The 21407-nt window shown below is 40.0% G+C and overlaps 1 protein-coding gene across 1 annotated transcript in view; it reads right to left on the reverse strand.

The window, feature by feature from the left end:
* The window catches only part of LOC125453920 (collagen alpha-3(VI) chain-like), a 140828-nt gene that overhangs the window by 46049 nt on the left and 73372 nt on the right, over nucleotides 1-21407 (reverse strand). Inside the window, exons 18-30 of the mRNA XM_059647119.1 lie at nucleotides 20611-20957; nucleotides 16916-16994; nucleotides 16316-16464; nucleotides 16130-16222; nucleotides 15491-15544; nucleotides 14455-14526; nucleotides 14339-14365; nucleotides 11851-11895; nucleotides 11691-11744; nucleotides 9636-9698; nucleotides 5106-5171; nucleotides 4863-4916; nucleotides 4116-4151 (exon numbers count right to left, since the gene is read on the reverse strand). Of these exons, the coding sequence (XP_059503102.1) occupies nucleotides 4116-4151; nucleotides 4863-4916; nucleotides 5106-5171; nucleotides 9636-9698; nucleotides 11691-11744; nucleotides 11851-11895; nucleotides 14339-14365; nucleotides 14455-14526; nucleotides 15491-15544; nucleotides 16130-16222; nucleotides 16316-16464; nucleotides 16916-16994; nucleotides 20611-20957 (1139 nt within the window). The remainder of the gene's footprint in view (nucleotides 1-4115; nucleotides 4152-4862; nucleotides 4917-5105; nucleotides 5172-9635; nucleotides 9699-11690; nucleotides 11745-11850; nucleotides 11896-14338; nucleotides 14366-14454; nucleotides 14527-15490; nucleotides 15545-16129; nucleotides 16223-16315; nucleotides 16465-16915; nucleotides 16995-20610; nucleotides 20958-21407) is intronic.

The raw sequence follows: 21407 nt of genomic DNA on the forward strand, positions 1-21407 counted from the left end.
GTTTCGGGCCTAGACCCTTCATCAGAGAGGGGGATGGGGTGAGGGCTCTGGAATAAATAGGGAGAGAGGGGGAGGCGGACCGAAGATGGAGAGAAAAGAAGATAGGTGGAGAGAGTATAGGTGGGGAGGTAGGGAGGGGATAGGTCAGTCCAGGGAAGACGGACAGGTCAAGGAGGTGGAATGAGGTTAGTAGGTAGATGGGAGTGCGGCTTGGGGTGGGAAAAAGGGATGGGTGAGAGGAAGAACAGGTTAGGGAGTCAGAGACAGGTTGGACTGGTTTTGGGATGCAGTGGGTGGAGGGGAAGAGCTGGGCTGGTTGTGTGGTGCAGTGGGGGGAGGGGACGAACTGGGCTGGTTTAGGGATGCGGTGGGGGAAGGGGAGATTTTGAAACTGGTGAAGTCCACATTGATACCATTAGGCTGCAGGGTTCCCAGGCGGAACATGAGTTGCTGTTCCTGCAACCTTCGGGTGGCATCATTGTGGCACTACAAACAACTGCACCTCCCAGTTGCAAACCATTTCCACTCCCCCTCCCATTCTTTAGATGACATGTCCATCATGGGCCTCCTGCAGTGCCACAATGATGCCACCCGAAGGTTGCAGGAACAGCAACTCATATTCCGCTTGGGAACCCTGCAGCCATATGGTATCAATGTGGACTTCACCAGTTTCAAAATCTCCCCTTCCCCCACCGCATCCCTAAACCAGCCCAGTTCGTCCCCTCCCCCTACTGCACCACACAACAAGCCCAGCTCTTCCCCTCCACCCACTGCATCCCAAAACCAGTCCAACCTGTCTCTGCCTCCCTAACCGGTTCTTCCTCTCACCCATCCCTTCCTCCCACCCCAAGCCGCACCCCCATCTATCTACTAACCTCATCCCACCTCCTTGACCTGTCCGTCTTCCCTGGACTGACCTATCCCCTCCCTACCTCCCCACCTATACTCTCCTCTCTACCTATCTTCTTTTCTCTCCATCTTCGGTCCGCCTCCCCCTCTCTCCCTATTTATTCCAGAACCCTCACCCCATCCCCCTCTCTGATGAAGGGTCCAGGCCCGAAACGTTAGCTTTTGTGCTCCTGAGATGCTGCTTGGCCTGCTGTGTTCATCCAGCCTCACATTTTATTATCTACAGTATGAACTGGAGCATCTCACCAAGGCTTCTTTGACAGCACCTTCCAAATTTAAAACCTCTATCCCTAGAAGGGCAAGGGCAGCAATTGTATGGGAATATGACTACCTGCAAGTCCCACTTCAAGCTACACACCACCCTGACTTGGAACTACATCATCATCACTCCATCACTTTCGCGAAGTCAAAATCCCGGACCCCTTTCCTAACAGCGCTGTGAGAGTTTTTATGCATATGAACAGCAACATTTCAAGAATGGAGCTCAGCACCACCTTGTAAAGGGCGATTAGGGATGGGCAATAAACACTGGATTAGCCAGTGATGTCTGTATCGCATGAGCAACTTTAAAACAAAGTTACATAATATTCTATAACAATTTATCCTCTTTTCTAACCAATAAATGCTCTAAAAATGTAGGAAAAGATAACCAGATACATCAGTATTCACTTTATCTACTCAACAGTCCTTGCAAGTACTTTTGAGATTTCAAGTTATTCTGAATCAATTCCTTTGTTCCTTTAAGAACTGCTCACAGTTAGAGTCAGGAAATTTAAAAACACCTTCAGGAAATTCACCATCTATCCACTGGTCTTCCTTCAACATGAGGCCAGAGTCACAGGAATGCAGATTTATCCGAAAAAAAAACATAATTTGGAAAAGGTTACATAGACAGGGAGCGGCAAAGTCATTAAGAAGTTACAGGGGATTTTAGATTTAATTTGATTAGGGACAACTCAGTGGCAACTGAATGTGATTTGGTGCATGTTAGCACTCAGTATTGGAGTTTTGGGCAGATTGCAGTTTCTGAAAAGAAGAGGGTAGGAAACAGAACAGGACAGCATTAACGTTCAAAACTGGGGATGAAAGCACTGATGAGACAGTTTGAGACAGGCAGCTAGCATTGATAAAAAGGCAATAGAGTTTTTGGTAGCATTGAAAGGCGACAGCTTCTATCATCCCGACGTTCAATAAGAATAAATGACAACTGATCAAAGTGTGGACAAACAGCCTAACAGAATAGATAAGGTTGAGGGGTTGAGAGAAGTTAAGTAGAAATAGAGCAATATATTATCAGTAAATGGTTAACCCTGTTTCTTTAGACGTTGCCAAGGAGCAGCAAATATAAGGAAAAGAAAGGGCCAAAGGTAGAGCATTCGGAAGACAAAGTGTTCTGGGAATGCTCGGATATGTTGGCTATGTAAGAATGGATAGGTAGCACAGGAGTGAACTAGGTAGGACAGGAGGGAACCAGGCAGTCGAAATAAGATTATGGTGTGGCATCTGGCAAGGTCAAAGGCTGTGGAGAGATCAGGAAGAATAGACAAGAACAGTACACTAGCCAGTCATAATCCTCACAAATGAGGGTGCAATTTGTGATTTTGATTAGAGTCATTTTGACATTAATTTAAGCACAGACACCTGATCTTAGAGATTCAGCGCAGTTTTGCCTATACAGACACGATTGGCCAAAGGGGCTTTTCTATACTGTGTGATGCTATGATTCAAATATAGAGCAGTCAGAAAGGTGGAATTCTGAGGATATACAGTTTCGGGTTTTGCAAATTGCTTTTCCACCTCCAACTTCCCTTTCATTTCCAGAGATACAAGACTTGCATTTATATAGATCTTTGCACGGCCACCAAATATCCCAAAATGTTTTAGCACTGTTGAAGTGCTTTGAAGTATACTTGCTGCTATAATATAGAAAACACAACAAGGCCCCACAAACAGCATTAGGATCATGATCATGTTTTTGTAATTTTGAAAGAAAGGGAAGAAGTTGCAACTGAAGCATTTGAACTGGCTTTCTGAATTTTAGTGAAAAAAAAGGTCAAGACCCCCTGCATTGTATCGCAATATTGCATCTTGTAAGTCTCAGAGATTTGCAGAGCAAAACACAAATGTAGTTCAGCAATCAGTTCCACATCTTTTTTCTTTCCTCACCAATTTCTTACCGGCCCTACTTTTGTGAAGACTCTGATTCCATGCTAGGTTATGGCTTGACAGCAACTTGTCTGCTTTTAGTACCTTACCCATGTGAGTCAGGGAATGAAGGTCAGAAAGCTCACCAATAATGGGGCCATCAGGTCCAAGCTCAATCTGTTCACAACTGATGGAAATGAAATCAGAAGCTGGAACGCTAATCATTTTCCCATCCCTCATCTCAGAGCATTGAGGCTGACCCAAGCAGTTTCACTTGTCTGATTAAAGTTGGCCAAATCAATACAGGCCACAAGATGAATTTGGAACATCTGGCCTATATGGTCCATCTAAGCACTGGAGAAACCAACTGAATGATCAAAGGAATCCATGTCTCAGTTAACAAAAACAGATGTTGCTGGAAAAGCTCAGCAGATCTGACAGCATTGAAGAAGAAAAGTTTGAGTAAACATTTTGGGTCTAGTGGCCCTTCCTCAGAACGTGTCTGGGTTAATTCTGGTTCATAAACACTTCAAGAGCTTATGGGAGTTATACTGTACTTGAAGAGATTGAATTTGACATAGCTATGCATTTTTATTTCAAACATCACTAATGTGCCTAGCCTCATTTTTCAAATTTTGCAATGTATTCTACATTGAGTGACTATGTGCTTCTGCCTTAATTATGTGTCCTTGCTACAGTGTCTGTAATATACATACCCAATGTAATAATGGATTGTAGACTTCTTAGTCATGTTATCTTTTGAAGATTGACACATTTGACAGTACCCAATGCCCAATACATATTTCTTTTGCCGTGTATCAGTGAAATATTTCTTCCCGTGCACCTTTATTGCATGATGCTTCCAGATATTACAATTACTATATTAAAATTATCTATCATATACACAATATACAATATACAATAATAAATATCGTCCTAAAGAAATTGCTATAATTATGTTCTACTTAAACAACTGAAGATCTTTGATCTCATACATTAATTCATATGTAGCACAGCTAATACATTTTGAACAAAATTATCAATAAAAATGTAAACCGTACTCTTGCTCCTGGTGGTCCTCTGCGGCCTTGAGGTCCCTGTAATGACAAAATTCAAGCCAGTGTTACTGTTGTGACATGTTAATAAGAAAATTGTGTTGTCAATATTAAATAATTCAAATAAAGTTTGGACTTGCTGGACACACAACAGTGCGATTAATTCTCAAAATGTGAGTTCAATGTTTGTTTATTCATAACGAAAAAAAATCATTTTTTTGCCAATATCGCCAGCAAGAAAAGTCAGGAGAAACATGAATTAATAAAATTTATCTTTCTTTTCTTTAGATAACAGAATGCATTATTTTCAAAATGAGAGATTTCCTTCATGTTACTTATGTCATGTTTCTACTCAAAATTGTAAGTTAAGCATTCATAAAAAAGATTGCCATCTCAAGGAATATGAAGTGGTTTGCAAACTGGGGAAAGTAGACTTTGTAGGTCAAAGGGGACTTTCATTTTGAGCTGAGGACACAGATGATTATTTGTTTTACTTGCCCCTCCTTATCTAAAACACTGGTACTAGCTTACCCTTGAGTATCTCACCTAAATAATTGCCTTTGAATACATGTAGATGGATTACCACATGGCTGTTCTATAATGGTGTGCATCATAGATGAAGTTGATATTATGCTTGCGCAAAGCCGAACTTCAGTCAAAGGTAAATACTACTTGGCCTGGTGAATTCCAAATTGACATCTTCAGGATACAAGAGCCTAACGTTTCTTTGTGTAGAGCCAAAAGTTTACTTACCCTGCGCCCACTTGCTCCAGGTGATCCTGGACGGCCACTGGTACCAGTTTCTCCCTAAGTCAAAATTAAAGTTACAAATATATCAGTGAATTTACCTTTGTCTGAATATTCAGACAATTAATCTATGGCTTATTGTATATATAAATTTACTCAGTAGCTAAGACTTAGAGAGAGCAATTATGCTTCCAATTGAAGGATCAATTTTGTAACATAATGTAAGTATTTAGACAATATATACATTACCACCAAGCCCAGGTCACCCCTCTGCCCTTTGTCTCCTTTCTGATTATTCGTGAGTCCTGCTTCACCCTGCAAAGCCAGAGCAAATTGTAATCTAAAAATATGCAATATAGCCTCAAATATTAATCTTTAAAAATGTTTTCAGAAATATAGTGGGTTACTGTTACATCTAGTTCATAGTAAACAAACTCCTAATGGCTTTCATAATTTTGCCTTCTTTTACAAGATATTAGATTAGATTAGATTCCCTACATGGTGGAAACTGGCCCTTTGGCCCAACAAGTCCACACCGCCCCTTGAAGCATCCCACCCAGACCCATCCCCCTATAACCCACACACCCCTGAACACTACAGACAATTTATCATGGCCAATCCACCTATCCTGCACATCTGTGGACTGTGGGAGGAAACCGGAGCACCCAGAGGAAACCCACACAGACATAGGGAGAATGTGCAATCTCCACACAGACAGTTGCCCGAGGATGGAATCGAACCCGGGTCCCTGGTGCTGTGAGGCTGCAGTGCTAACCACTGAGCCACCATGCCGCCCTGTAATTGGAATGGATGTTTCTTCATTTGGGATCCCTGAATTCAGTAACATTTAATCTCTATGACTCCATTTACACTAGATCCTTATACAGCAGTCTGAATGAGATAGAATTTTGGCACTTAGTGTGATGAGGCTAGTTTGGGGCTGTATCTTTGCCAACGAGACAGGTAACTCAAGTTAGGAAATTTCCTGCCTTGCTGAATCCAACTCAATCGAAATGCCTGGCAACACGCAATGTAATGTTGATTGAGGGAGATAATCTTGGTTGGGACACTAAGATTAATGCCCTGCTCTTATGAAAATAATGCCTTGGGATCTTTCAATATTCAGATGAGCAGGTAGATAGCTATTGCTTTACATCTCAATCTAAACATAACATCTCTGACAGTGCAATACTCTCTCAGCACTGTGATCGAGTGTCAGTCTTGGTTTTTTGTGTTTAGGTCCTTGTTTGGAGAGGAAGGTAGTCCACCACCTGGAACGGGACCTACTTAAATTGGGATTGGGGTCCTATATTGAAGAATAAATACAGTTGTTACAAGAACTCTAAATTAGTAAGATGAGGCAAGGGTCCAAGTGAAAATAGATATTATAAGTAAAACTGGGACAATAAGCAAATGTTACAATCAGAGATTGTGCTCAGGCACCAAAGGTAAGGGGCAAACTGAAAAATGAAAAGTAACTAAACAAGAAGCAGGAAGAATTCTATCAGTAAAACCTCAGAACTGTATGGTAGGTTTGGTTTTTTTTTCCTTTGTTTATTTCTTCACAGGATGAGGGCATTGCTGGCCAAGCAGCTTTTATTGCCCGTCCCTAATTGTCCAGAGGGCAGCTTAGAGTCAACCACACTGCTGTGGGTCTGGAGTCACATGTAGCCTAGACCAGGTAACGATGGCAGTTTCCTTCCCTAAAGGACATTACTGAACCAGGTGGGTTTTTCCGACAATCACCAACGGGCTCATGGTTGCCATTAGATTTTTAATTTCAGATAATTTATGGAATTCAAATTTTACCATGTGTCATGGCTAGAATCAAACCTGGGAACACAGAACATTATCTGGGTCTCTGGATTAACAGTCCAGCAATAACACCACTAGTCCACTGAATGCCTGGCTGTATGTAGAATTATTTATACAATTCCACAGAATCGGAAAAAAAAACTGAATGAACTGCAAATGCAAATGTAATTTGGAAAGTGTGACATATTAAGGCTACAAGTACCAAGTTTAAAAGGTTGTTGTGTTTTAAAGTGCGTGTTTAATTTAGGGTCAAATGAATGGGGTCGTGGTTCAGGTGACCCATTCTCAATTCTGCTTACAGTAAAACTGGGTGGTTTGATTATTTGAAATTAAAGAGGGGCCCAAATTATTTTACTGGGATGAAGGTGCAAGGCTTCTGGGCAATGGCAGAAGACTCCATGCTAACCATGCTAGTCACCAAATTGCAGGGACAATTTGAGATGGTGAAAAGTTCTACTTTCAATCGGTTACTTGAACCCAAGATTGAGTAGAGTTACAGCCTACAAATCTTTCTAATCAGACCACATGATTCACGGTGCCAGCGAGATTGGTTTTGAGATAGGAAGAGTGTCAAAGACACAACAATCTGCCAGAATCCAGAGGAGAACACAACCAATATCAATAAATCACTGCAAAGGAATATGAATGGCACCTTGCACTCAGATTGGAAATAATAAAGTTGTGAAGTGTTTAAACAAGGCTGGAGTGTTCTACTAGTTTGAATTGGAGATAGAATCCCCAGAAAAATGCTCATCATGAAAAATAATTCTGCGGTATAAAGATGCCACACTTGAAAAGAACAGGAATAAACCCAAAGACCTACTTTCAAGAGAATGTGAAAGTTTACTTCTGAGAGTGTAAGGTATAACTAAGGAGTTGAATTTGAATGTAAAAGCTGAAAGTTTGATTGTGTAGTTTAAAGTATGTTTTGCCTGCAAAAATAATGTTTAGTCAATTTTGCTTTAATTTGTTTGTTATAGGAAAACATAAAATCTTGCTTATGCATCCTTTCAGTTGTTCACTGGAAGTTTGAATTTCTGTCTTTTTTCCCCAACTTAACTGCCTTTATGGGGATTATTATGGCGACAGGACGATTAGGACTAAAATAAGTGTTACAAAGGTTCACCAAACTAATTCTAGACTGAGGGACCGTCCTGTAAGGAAAGTTTCAATTAATTGGGCCAATTTTCTCTGGAGTTCGGAAGTATCAGATTTGATCTTATTGAGCGCACAAAATTCTAATGAGGTTGAAAAGGTTAGATGCAAGTAGAATGTTTACCCTGGCTGGGATAGAGTGGAGTCTAGAATCAAAGGAAACAGGGCTCAGAATAGCGGCAAAACAGCTAAGACTGTGAAGTGGAGGAATCTTTTCATTCAAAGAGGAGTGAATCTTCAGAATTTTCTAGCCCAGACAGTTGTGGAGGCTCAGTCATTATGTCCAAGACAGATTATTAGATTTATACGTAGTAAAAACACCAAGGGATGTGGGATTGATTCAGAAAAATAGTGTTGCAAATGAAGGATAGCGATGATCTCACTGAAGTGCAGAGCAGACATGAAGGGCTGATTGGATTACTCGTTCTTTTTTTTTATGATCTTATATACACCAGGCTAAAGGGTAAAAGAGTAAAGATAGGGACATTGGCGGAGGGGAAGAATAGCATAAACAGTTAAGTCAGAAATCATTTCAATGATAACAGAGGATAAACATATAAGTAAGTGAGCAGTCAAGGCATTATGGATATAGTTGGAAGATAATACAGGATTATATGTTCGTATATGGGTGTTGTGCAAATCCCTTGGGATCAGCGGCAAATTGATCGGTTGCATAAACACAAAGGTTAAGCAAACCTGCAGCAAAGGCACAATGGTTTTGTGGTTGTAGACTTGCTTGCTGGGTCGGTGGGTTTGATTGCAAACGTTTCATCACCCTGCTAGGTGACACTGTCCGGTGAAGAGTCGGTGTTCTGTCCCACTTGCTATTTATATGCCTCGGTTTGCTGGGATGGTTGGCATTATTTCTCAGTGAGAAAAAAAATCAGAATTAATACCAACCACCTCAGCAAACTGGGGCATATGAATTACAAGCAGGACAGAACACAGATGCTACACCAGATGCTACACCTGGTGTTGTTACCTAGCAGGGTGATGAAACATACAGAATGCCTTTGGCTGTGTGTAAAAAGAATTTATTGGAAATTGAATGATTTTGGGTGTTTTATGTATGGAGTCCCAAAAGACATTTGATAGTTCTCATTGACTATTAGAGAACACTGAAGTTAATCGAGCTGAAGACAAATTATTTAGTTTATTAGGAAACTTAAGGCAACAGAGAGCAAGGATAATTGATGAATAGTAATTGAAGCTTGATCAGTTCAATTACTCATATTAAATCTGAGATTGATACAGTTTTGTTGAGATAAAGACATTCAGGGATATACAGAAAAGGTGATTTTATATAATTAGGTCACAAATTAGTCATCATTTCACTGAATGGTGGAACTGGCTTGAGGTGCTAAATGATCGACTCCAGTTAAGAGACATTAATAACTTTATTGTAAACGCTCATGCTGATAAAATGCTGATACAAGAAATTTTCTATGGATTTACATGAGATTCTTGTTACAGCTATTAACACAAATTAACTCTTTAAACACCACAAATTTATATCAATCATCTTTACTTATATTGTCAAAAGTAATGGCGAATATGCAATGTTGTAATTATGTTGTTTAATTTGACTGAATGCAGGTATGAGGAACAAGCATTGTGTTTTAAAACTGGGACACAACCAACCATTTGAGCCAAACATGTATGTTGGGTTCTGCATTTAGCTATCAAATAAATGTGTCTTATTTTACAGTAGTAATTCAAATTTGCTTTGCTAATATTATTCAATACCACACTAGTTCAGTTAAAACATAACGGATGGCCAAATAGTTTTGAAATATTTAAATAACTTACCGGGTCACCTCGATAGCCAAGATCACCCCTTTCTCCTTTTCCACCTTTCATTCCTTTCACTCCCTGCGGAAAAAGAATGGACTCATGGTTTACCTTGCTTCCACATTTATCCAACAATTTCCAACATTGCCTATCCACACACAAAATGACTTATTCTGATTAGGTCCACCAATAACCAAATATATTTATCATCATTCCTATCTATCAGTTTTTGCTGCTTTTGGTAACCATTCTTCTTTCTCAGCTTTCTATCAATTTTAATTTTGAACAGAGGGGCATAAAACAAGAACAGAAATTGCTACAGAAACTCAGCAGGTCTAGCGGCATGTGTGGACAGAATGCAGAGTTAAGGTTTTATGTCCGATGACCCTTCTTCAGAACCAAAACATGAACTCTGCTTTCTCTCCACAGGTGTTGCCAGACCTGTTGAGCTTCTCCAGTAATTTCTATTTTAGTTTCAGATTGCCAGCATCAGCAGTTCTTCATTTTATTTTAGAGAGGCATGTGGATATGTGTTACCTACTCAAGGGAAGGTCAGTTGCTCATTTCCCTAATTCACACAGTCCCATGATTTCCTTTTCAGGTAATCATAGCAACCTCTCATTTACGACTTCAATAGGAAATTAGCAATATGCCCAGAGCAAGATTACATGAGGTCACTTCACTTTAACTTCCTCATATGCACTTAAAAGAAAGACATTTTCTTTTTTTCACCGAGAAGGTTGTAGATATATGGAACATGTCGACTGAGAGGGGGCGGACACAAGTACTCTCAAAATATTTAAGAAACATCTGAGGATTTAAAATGCCAGGGCACAATAGTCAATGGACCAAGTGCGGGTAAATGGGATTTGTGTACCTTGACAACTGCTGGTCGGCAAGGTGGGCTGAAATGCCTATTTCTCTCCTGTATGACTCTATGATCCATGCTGAAGGACTCCCTTAACTGTCAACAGATATTGTCCCTCAAAGTTTTAGTTCCTCTGCCAGCATCATTGAAAATTTGTTGGTTTTGCCATTTGTTATAGCACATAAGCCTATATAGAACACTTATTTGGGCTTCAGGTGACTTACATAAAGGAATCCAGGATAACCCTGCAACCTATGCTAAGTTTATAGGCAGACATATGCGTAAGTAGACAAAATGGATGATTTTAACAAATAGTGTTGAAGATAGTTACTACTATCTGATGTATTACCATTTTTTAAATAAAATGTTTCACTTGGAGTTCAATTGAGATAAATGCGAGACACTGCATTTTGGAAAGGCAAATCAGGGCAGGACTTATACACTTAATGGTAAGGTCCTGGAGAGTATCGCTGAACAAAAAGACCTTGGGGTGCAGGTTCCATAGTCCCTTGAAAGTGGAGTTGCAGGTAGCCAGGGTAGTAAAGAAGGTGGTTGGTATGCTTGCCTTTATTGGTCAGTGAATCGAATGTAGGAGTTGGGAGGTCGTATAGTGGCTGTATAGAACAATGGTTCGAGCACTATTGAATGCAATTCTGATCTCCCTCCTGTAGGAAGGATGTGGTCAAACTTGAAAGGGTTCAGAAAAGATTTACCGGGATGTTGCCAGAGTTGCAGGGTTTGAGCTATTGGCACAGACTGATCAGACTGTTTTCCTTCGACCATAGGAAGCTGAGGGGTGACCTTATAGAGGTTTATAAAATCATGAGGGGCATAGATAGATTGAATAGCCAAGATCTTTTCCCGAGGGTAGTGGAGTCCAAAACAAGAGGGCATAGGTTTCAGGTGAGAGGGGAAAAATTTAAAAGGGACCTGGGGGCAACTTTTTCACGCAGAGGGTGGTGCGTGTATGGAATAAGCTGCCAAAGGAAGTGGTGGAAGCTGGTACAATTACAACATTTAATCAGCATCTGGATGAGTACATGAATAGGAGGGGGACAGAGGATATGGGCCAAATTCAGGCAAACGGGACTAGATAAATTTAGGGTATCTGGTCAGCGTGGGCAAGTTGGACCGAAGGTTCTGTTTCCAAATTCAGTAGCTGAATGACTATGACTCTATAATGGCAAGAAGATAAGCAGACTTACCGATTCTCCCAAGTTGCCTCTTTCTCCTGGTGGTCCTGCTGCTCCATTTTTACCCTGCATAAAACATAAAACATTTGGTGTATCTGTAGTAATACGAACATAATATGAACAAGTGAAATGAGTGTGGTTATTCAAATTAATAATACAAACAAACACGTACCTGTTCCCCATCTATTCCATCGAGACCAATTTCACCCAGTTGACCCTAGGAAAAGGAAAGGCCAGTAAATATAAAACATTAATACAGGTGAAGGTCATTATGCTCAACAACCTTATTTAGATTTCTTTTCAATTCCTTTTCTTTCAGAAAAAAAAACATGCACTTGCTTCTTGAACAAACTATACCACATGAGAAATTGCAACAGACGTAGCTATTCAATCCTTCAAATTTCCTGTACGATTCAATAAAATCTTTATTGATCGTCTGCATTAACTCTAGCTTTCCACACAATCTTACCAATCCTTAACTCTTTGGCTACCCAAAACTCATTAACCTCTATTTTGAGTACACCCAACAACTGACCAGCCACAACTCTCTCGGTTAGAGGATTCCAAAAATTCCCATGCAGTTTAAGGGAAGTATTTCTCCTTATCTCTGCCTTCAATAATCAGCTCCTCACTGAGAAGCCAAATTCTAGACTCCGCAATATAGACAGACGCTTTCTCTCATTGAATTGCTTGACCACTGGTCCTTCTAAGCTTGAGGGCCTGCTCCTGGCTTTTCTGTGTTGACAGTTTATCAAGTGTCCTTACTTAAAAAATAGAGCCTCACTTCTTGCAGCTAATTGACTAATGTGGGGAAAAACCACAGTGAGGTATTTCATGTAATGTGTGGTCATGACCCCTCATTTGATCTGGCTTTGGAATATAGATCCAAAACACATAATTGTCTCCACAGTAGCTGTTCAGTGGCACTTCATTTCCACTTCCCCCATGATAATTTCTCCTGTCTCTGCCCAGAAGAAACCAATGTTTTCTTTAGCTTTTTTTAATATAAACTTGTGAAAACTTTTTAAAAACACTTTTCCTAGATAGTTTACTCGTATATTCCAGTTGCCCCTTTTTCTCAATTAGTTATTTGGATCCTGTTGGTTTCTAAAACTCTCCCAATATTCAGGTTGGCTTTATGTATTGCTACTTTTGTAAGCCTGTACTTTTAATCAAATAATAACTTATTAAATCCCAGATAGATCTTTTACACAGATGTTTATCAATGGAATATGATGTGGTGAACTTATTGAGTCACTTACGTAATGCTTTCACTATGAGTCTATTGGGGGTTATAGAGACAGGGCTGGATGATGGGACTGGCTGGATAGCTCTATCGAGACCTGGTACAGACTCAATGGGCCGAATGGCTTTCTTCTATACTGTAAATTATACAGTTGTTATGTACTTCCATAACTTTTAATATTTAATCAATCAATCTCAGTCATTTTTGTCTTCACCCCTTTATAATGAAACTTCTTCATTACAAAGTTATTAACTGATATTGTTTCATGGGACACTCCGAGATCTAAAATAGCCTGTTGCCTAGTAGGTTCCTGAATCTGCTCTAATCATTGAGTCACTATGAAGAAGGCCATTTGGTCCACTGAGTTCATGCCAGCTCTCTGTACAGCAATCAATGAGGCCAGTTTTCTCACATTATCCCAACAGTCGTTCAAGTTCACTTATTTTACCAGTTTATCCAATTTCTTTCTGAAATCATTGATCACCTCCACTTCCGCTACCATTATGGACTGTGAGTTCAGGGTCATTTAAACTCATGGTATGAAACAGATTCTCCCTTGCAACTCCCTGTAACTCTTGACCAAAGTTTTGAATCTGACTCCTCAAACCACGTACCATCAGCTGAATGGAACAGCTTATCTTTGCCCTTTTTATTGAAACCTGCTAATGTGAGAAAATCATCCCTCAGCCTCATTTTATGAAAGGAGAACAACTAAGGCTTCTCTTTAACTGAATTTTTCCATTCCTGGAGGCATTCTGATAATACTCCTCTGGAACCATCACATTGTTCCTAACATGAAAAGAACTGGATACAATACTCTGGTGGTGGCTTAGCTACACTTTTATTGAGATTTAGAAAACTTCCCTGGTGTTGTGTTCAATACCGCTCTATCTATGTATACAACTTCCTAGGTCCCACAGTTGGTACCTTGTCAAACACCTGTTAAGATCCATGAGGACCACATCCACTGCATTCTTAAGACTAATCTTCAAATCACTTATCATTTTTACCTCTTACAATTACCTCTTATCCAGCCTCGCCATGGCTGCTTTTTATCCTGGGCCTCATGCAGTACTGGCAGTTGCCACCGCTCTCGGTGGCACTGTCAGGTACCACCAGCAGCTATTGGAGGTGATGTACCTGTCCTGAAGGCCCTGGTAATGCTGCGGAAAGAAAGTGGTTGAGACCAGATTTCATCAGGACTCCCAGAAATGGCAGTGGTGATACAGTCACCGCCTCGTCCACAAATTGCTGGTGCCACAGACTAAGTTCAGATCAGCATTTCTGTGAGAGACATCAATGACCATCATCTGGATGGTCTTTGTGTCTTGTGAGCAAACAGTTATGATTGCTTCACTAACATGGACGGCTTAAGTACTTCAAACTTTATATCGACATATTGATGAGAACATACCTTCTCGCCTGGATATCCACGGCTACCCTGCAAATGAAAAAGAAAATCACAATAACCACAAGGAATTTTACATCTTGATAACATTTCTTTTAATTGTAATGTTTCTCACTACTTGCCTTAATTCCGCTCTGTCCTCGACATCCTTGGAACCCTTGAGTTCCATTTATACCTGGAGGACCTCTTTCACCCTGTCAGAAACAAAAAGGATTAAATAATTCAAGCTCTTCAAAATTACGGGCCCAATATTACCAGTCTAAACATCTATAAGGAAACGGGGAGGAATAGGGTTGGGAAACCCACAAATACCGAATTTTAATAGCATGCAGGGCCTCAAGTACAGATTTTGTCTTGATTTTCTGGCTAGCCACTGGCCATAAGAGAGTTTCTAGCTGTTAAGTGAATAGACTTGCCTCATGACGAAGCAGCCTTGGGGAGCCGAGGAGACAGAATTGAGGCAGGAGGAATGGGCTTTTGGTGGCGGGGGCTTTGGTGAGGTGGAGTTTGTTTAGGAGGTCAAAGGAAAGTCCTGCCTCTCCTCTTGGTCCACAGAAATGTGGTAAAGACACTTGCACATTGGGTTTGGGTGTTCTTGCACCATTCAGCTGTCAGATGTGCAGGACTTTAAACATAAAACCGAGGGGAACTTCAGGTACATTGCCTCATTAGTATAAATAAAGTGCAGGACTCTTGAAGGTGCGTGGGAAAAGTTAGCCTTATAATATGGAGGTCTCCGGCATCACCTCTCACTTCTATTGAAGTAGACTTAGACCAGGCAGTGATGAGAGAAATGAAAGATTTCTTGCCCCTGATAGGGATACAGTTATTCCTTTGCAATCACCGGATAGCGAAGGAAAAGATCAGATTTGACAATAATACATTTACAGTCAAGCAGTTCTTAACACTTATGTCTAGTCTTGTTTCGAAAAATGGTAACTTGCACAATGGCACAGGAGAATAGCACTGCACAACGTTTAGCATTTTGTGACAGTTGGGAAGGAAAACTGTGATGTGGAGAGCTTATATAAATGCTTTATGTAAAAGAAAAACAAAGGAATAAAGCACAGATTTGCACTTCAGTTGTCAGTTGTTAGAATATTATTGATCTTTTAATACATATGGATTTAGGATATAATATGCAATAATTATACTTACTGGTGCACCTTCATCACCCGGGTGACCCATAATGCCTTTAGGTCCTAGTAAACCCTGTAACAACAGAATTGCATGAGATGCATTGAATTAGTAGTAAGTAATTGACAATGATCATGTTAATGACTCATCAGTGCAGATTTTCAAATAGCTGTTCAGGGGATATACTGGCATGCAAGATCACCTGCCAATGAAACAACCTATCTGATATTCTTTTCCACTGATTTCAATAGATTGTTTCTACAACTCGTGGCCAATTTTACACCAGTTGTGTTAGTTTTTACACCACAGCAGCAAACTGAGAACTTGTGCAGTTGTATGGGTGGGAGAATATAGCACAATTCAATACAGTAAAATATACTTGCATCAGATCATATTTGCTCTAAGCTCAGTTATAAATGGGGATGCGTCATACACGTGATTTGCATCTTCCCTTATAATTTACTTGTAGTCCATCAGTATACACAGTAATACTCTTAAGTGCAGCCCAAGCAAGATTTGATTCAGGTTAAGCATGACTTTCTCAGTTTTCAACGCATCATTAAACTAAATTAAAGGGGGTATGAAACCTAAGTTTGGCCTTATTCACGAATACAAAAATGTAGCATATACAAAAATGCAGTAGTGATTGGTAAAGTTTACCTTGGCTCCACGTAATCCTTGAGTTCCTCTGTCTCCTACTTGACCAGCGCACTTACATGGTACATCACAACACACTCTCTCTGCAATATTATCCTGTCAAGATATTGTAGAGTGTAAGCATTTAATTCTGAAAGCATACAAGGACTTTGAAAACATAAGCGTGCAGAATTAAAAATTTGATCTTACGAGTTCTTCTGCTAGTTCATATTCTAAGTCCAGCTGGGTGATTGACAGAGGTCGCCTGTACCTATATCCTCGCCCGAATTCCAATAACGAAACTTCCTCAAATCCCATTGGTGCGTCTAAAGATACAATGATCAGTGCGTGTGCACTACCTGTTGGATATAGTAACAGGAACAAAAGGTTACTCATTTTTAAAAAATAATATCAACCTAAATTCCACAAGTTTACAACTCATGCAAGAACATTTGATTAAGTGAAGTGCTTTTCAGCTATGTAAAAGTAAATTAAGATTCAAAAGAAGATATTGTTTTAAGTTTTTCCCCAAACCTTTCTTCGCTACTGAGTTCAAAGTAAAAGATATATGAAGAAAAACATGTCATGTGTTTATTACAAATGTTGTGAACATCAAATATCAAGTGATGTTTAAACAGTGCACTGACTGCTCAATTTCTATGAACCCGAGAAATAACAATCATCCGAGAATGAAATTGAAGAAAGTAAATGAGAATTGATGTTTTCTACATTTTTTGCACCAAACAAAATTTACAGTCTTCAGCGAGAGACGTAGTGCTCAGAACAGAAAACATTTTTGCTTTAATATACCTTCTCTCCGTAGTTTTATGGCCTGATTTTTTAATTGAGAAAAGTTGTCATCTATGCCATCAGTGAAATGGATAATTACCTTCAAAACAGAAGGAAAACAACATTGTCACACATCAAAATTGAATATTGCTGGTGTTACTGTCCAAGCTCAGGTTAATAGGAGACAAGTCAGATCCTAGAGGAAACCTGGCCTATTTAGACAGTAGACAACAAGGTGTACAGCTGGATGAACACAGCTGGCCAAACGGCATCAGAGGAGCAGGAAAGTTGACGTTTCAGGCCGAAGAAGGGTCTTTCCTGCTCCTCTGATACTGCTTGGCCTTCTGTGTTCATCCAGTTCTACACCTTGTTACCTCAGATTTTCCAGCATTTGCAGTTCCTACTATCTCTGAAACTACTTAGACAGTAATTTTGTTCTTTTTTTAAAATATAGGAGGTCAGTTGTTGTACATATTCACAAGAGGCTGCCTGTATACTTTTAATTCAAACAGTAAAATCTTCATTAAACAAGGGGAATAAGATACTAGACAAAAAAAATTGGAAATGCTTCATTACAATAGATTTATAGAAATAGATTTACATTCACATATTCCTTTCATTCCAGTATTATCCTTAAAGTTGCACAAACAGCAGCAAAGAGTCACCATTATCTCTACACTGTAACCATATCTGGTTTGGCAAGTTTCTATACATTCACTTGACATAATTTGACTTGATATAATTCACTTTGTGTAAATAAACAAACTGCAAACCAGACTCACAGTTGCTTTAACTTCAGAGAAAACACAAGTTCCCTAAACTCAGATTCCAGCAGCTTTTGATGGGTTTTTGTTAGAACAAAGAATGTAGAAATAAAGAGCACAGGAATGGGCCCTTCGACTCACGATGTTGTGCTGAACATGGCGCTAAACTAAACTAATCCATTCTGACTGCCCTTGGTCCATATCCCTCCATTCCTTCCATATTCATGTACTTTTAACGCCCCTTTCATAGCATAGGATTTAACAATTCTGTCTCTTTCTCTCTGTAGCACACCTAAACACAGACTGATTTTCTGGACGCTCCATCTCTCAGTCTGTCACTGGATTCCAGTTGCTAGACAATAGCTCAGTTTTTCCTTTTTTATATGCATAACTATTCACCCCAGCTCTTCGATTCAAAGTCATAAAACTTCATTAAACTGCACATAAAAACTCAAGCTTCCATTCTCCCAGTAATAAGTCCCCAAGAACAATTCCAAAAATGACCAATCATGCCTTCGCTCTCTCATCACACAAAGTGCAAAATGTAAATTAAACTTAAAAGTCAAACATTATTTTTAACATTTGTAGTAAAATCAATTTTTGCCTCTTGTTGAGTTTGTCTTACTTTGTATTTCTGGACCGCTAGAATCAATATCTCAAGTGGTAATGCGCTAACTCATACAAAACAATCTAGCAGCAGGATCGCTGACATTTACACAGTTGCATACAGAGGGTTTCGTCAAAATGTAAACTTGGTTTAGTCCATATGACATTGTTCCATCGAGTGCCATTGTACACTAGAAGTTTAAAAACACCAAGTCCTTAAAAATGCAGGGTCATATATTATTTCTTGAATTATTTATGAATCCTTTTGGAAAGAGGAGACTCCTTTGACTCAGTGAAGTACCCTTTGATTGCAGGGGAGATAGGAACCTTATATCTTGCAATTCCCAAAAAGGAGATATCGGGAAATGAGCAATTCAAAAGGCACAGCTAAAAGGCAAAAGCCTGTCTGTGGTAAATAGGTAGGAAATGTTCAGCCAATAATTTATCCTTCAATTATCAACTGATTCTTTTTTGGACAAAGGGAGTTGCATTTTTTATTATTTTGTTTTGTTTTCACACAACGGCAGGTGCACTTTACTGTGAAAGTTGACTTTCCCGACACAATTTAGGTAGAGCATTCATTTCTTTGAAGCAGGTTTCATAATTGTTTTTTCTTTCATTCATTTGTGGGATATGGATGTCACTGTCTGGCTGGCATTTATTGCCCAACCCTGGTTGCTCCGGAGAAGGTGTGATGAACTGCCTTCTTGCACCGCTACAGTCTACCTGCTGTGGGTTGACCCACAATGCCACTGGGGAGGGACCTTGAAGGTGCTGGTGTTCTCACGTATCTGCTGTCCTTGTTCTTCTAGATGGAGGTTGATGCGGGTTTGGATTTGGCAAAAATGCTTTATCTATCATCCATAAGACGGCAGAATTTAAATGGCAGTGCTCAATGCATCCCAATACCTGTCATGTTGAGGAAATGTTCTCTGGATTGTGTTATCATTTCCCCAGGGAATGTGCAATAAACGTGGATTCCAAAACATGAGGACGCAGACACAGCAATTTTCTGCCCTGCAGCCTAAGATAAACATGGATATGACACTCAGTTCTGCACAGGATGGGGAGTGGGCTGTCTGGACTTTCTCCAGTGGGTTGTCAGCTAATTACATTTGGTTATATTTGTGAATCTTGTGAGGGAGGTCAGCAGGGAGGTAATGCCTGTACCTCATGGAGCTAAAGCTTCTGATGCCATACTTAAATGGTGCATGGTCTGGTAATCACTCATGGCAAACTAGAAGCATCACTAGGGCTGGGAGAACGAGTGCCTGCTGCCACACATTCTGTTTTTTAAACCCTTTCTTGGTCAGCCTGCCAGACAGACAGGACCTCACCCTCAGCCATTCCTGCTTATTGGATGTTCATTACACTCCAGCCTCCCTCCCACGGTCATCGTCTGTTCCCAGGGCAACTTAGATTACTGCTACGGCACAGCACAGACAAACTCTCCACAAAGAGAACAAAAGCAGTAGCTACTCATTCCAAATTCCAGTAATTACAATACCTCATCTACTGCATGTCTCTTATGTGCAATTATAGACTCATAGAACCATACAGCACAGAAACAGACCCTTTGGTCCAACACGTCCATACCAACCAGGCAACTCAATCTGACCTAGTCCTATATGTCAGCATTTGGCCCATGTCTTTCTAACCCCTTCTTATTCATATATCCATGCAGTTACCTTTTAAACATTTCCTCTGGCAGCTTGTTGCATACACGCACCACCCTCTGCACAAAAAAGTTACCCCTCGGGCCATTTCTAAATCTTTCCCATCTTACCTTAAACATACGCTGTCTAGTTTTGGGCTTCTCCACCCTTGGAAAAAGATCTTAGTTATTCATCCTATTCATGCCCCTCAATTAGAAGACATATGTTACTGATTGACAAAGAACTTAATCATGAAGGGGGATTTCATTCTGGTGAGCTGGCCTTTCGAAAATCAAGCATGGCATGCAAATGAGTGCAAAGGGGTTTCCTGACATTTGCTTATCGGAGACTCAACCTGCCCTAAATCTCCAAGAACTCAATTGCAAACTTTCATCTCACCGAGAATCAGATTTTTTGCCGCTCGCACAATTAACTACTCCTTCTCGCCTTGTTTCCTGCTCCCAACGATGACACAACATTCTGCCAACAATCCATTCATGTGAGTGGCCAATGACAATGAACCCAAGAAGTTCAGAAGCACAGAAAATGTCATTTCAAAATTTATTTTCACAAAGGTAACATTATAAATCTGGGAGAACACTAGCCCTTGACCGTTGTCCTACTGACCCAACCAATAATAAGTTTTTCATTTAAAAAGGAAACAGTCTAACTTTTAATGCCCATGACTTACCTTTACACGATTAGAACTGTCAGATTGAAAAGTGTCCCTGTATGCATCGAATGTTCCAGTATTCAAGACATATGGGCCAGAACTTCTTAGATCACTGAACTGAGCCATTATTCCCGGGTGATAGTCAACTAAATCAATGACATGTCTTTGGCCACGTTCATCGAAAACTGTGACTCCAACTCTCACTTTGGGTGACATTGTACCAGTGCAGCTTATAGATTTCAACTGTGAAATTCTCTGGAGAATATCTCCTGCTTTGGGCAGGAAACCTCTTTGTGTCACAAAAACATCGTTTTCTAATCCAACGCTACTGACATCAAATCCAAGCAAAACATCAATACCGCAATCTACAGGGAACAAAAAAAAATTTGTTTCTTTCAAGTCCGTAGTGCATAAGTAGAAGGTTGACAGGTATCATCAAACATCTGAGTATATCATATAGCATTGGTGAATAAATCTACAATGATTGGAAGAATTGGAGTCTTTAGTGCACTAGTTTCAAAATCTTCAGGAATGAAATATTGGCCATTGTGTGAACATTCTGATAATTGGCCAATAAGGTTAGTTATATGATTTAACTGTGTGTGAAAATCCCCTACACTTTCTACCTAAGCAAATATATTTTTGTGAATATACTTTAACTTCAGACAAATGTATCTATGCCGTGAAATTACACTTTCACTTTAACAATGTACACACCTTTGGGGTGCCCCAAAAGGGATAATCTTCTGGGAAGTAATCACTAAGGACACTGAGTGAGATTCCGAGATCGGAGTGCAGGACATCGGCGCCCTATG

This window comes from Stegostoma tigrinum, chromosome 7 (genome assembly GCF_030684315.1).
Source record: "Stegostoma tigrinum isolate sSteTig4 chromosome 7, sSteTig4.hap1, whole genome shotgun sequence".
NCBI classification, from domain to species: Eukaryota; Metazoa; Chordata; class Chondrichthyes; order Orectolobiformes; family Stegostomatidae; genus Stegostoma; species Stegostoma tigrinum.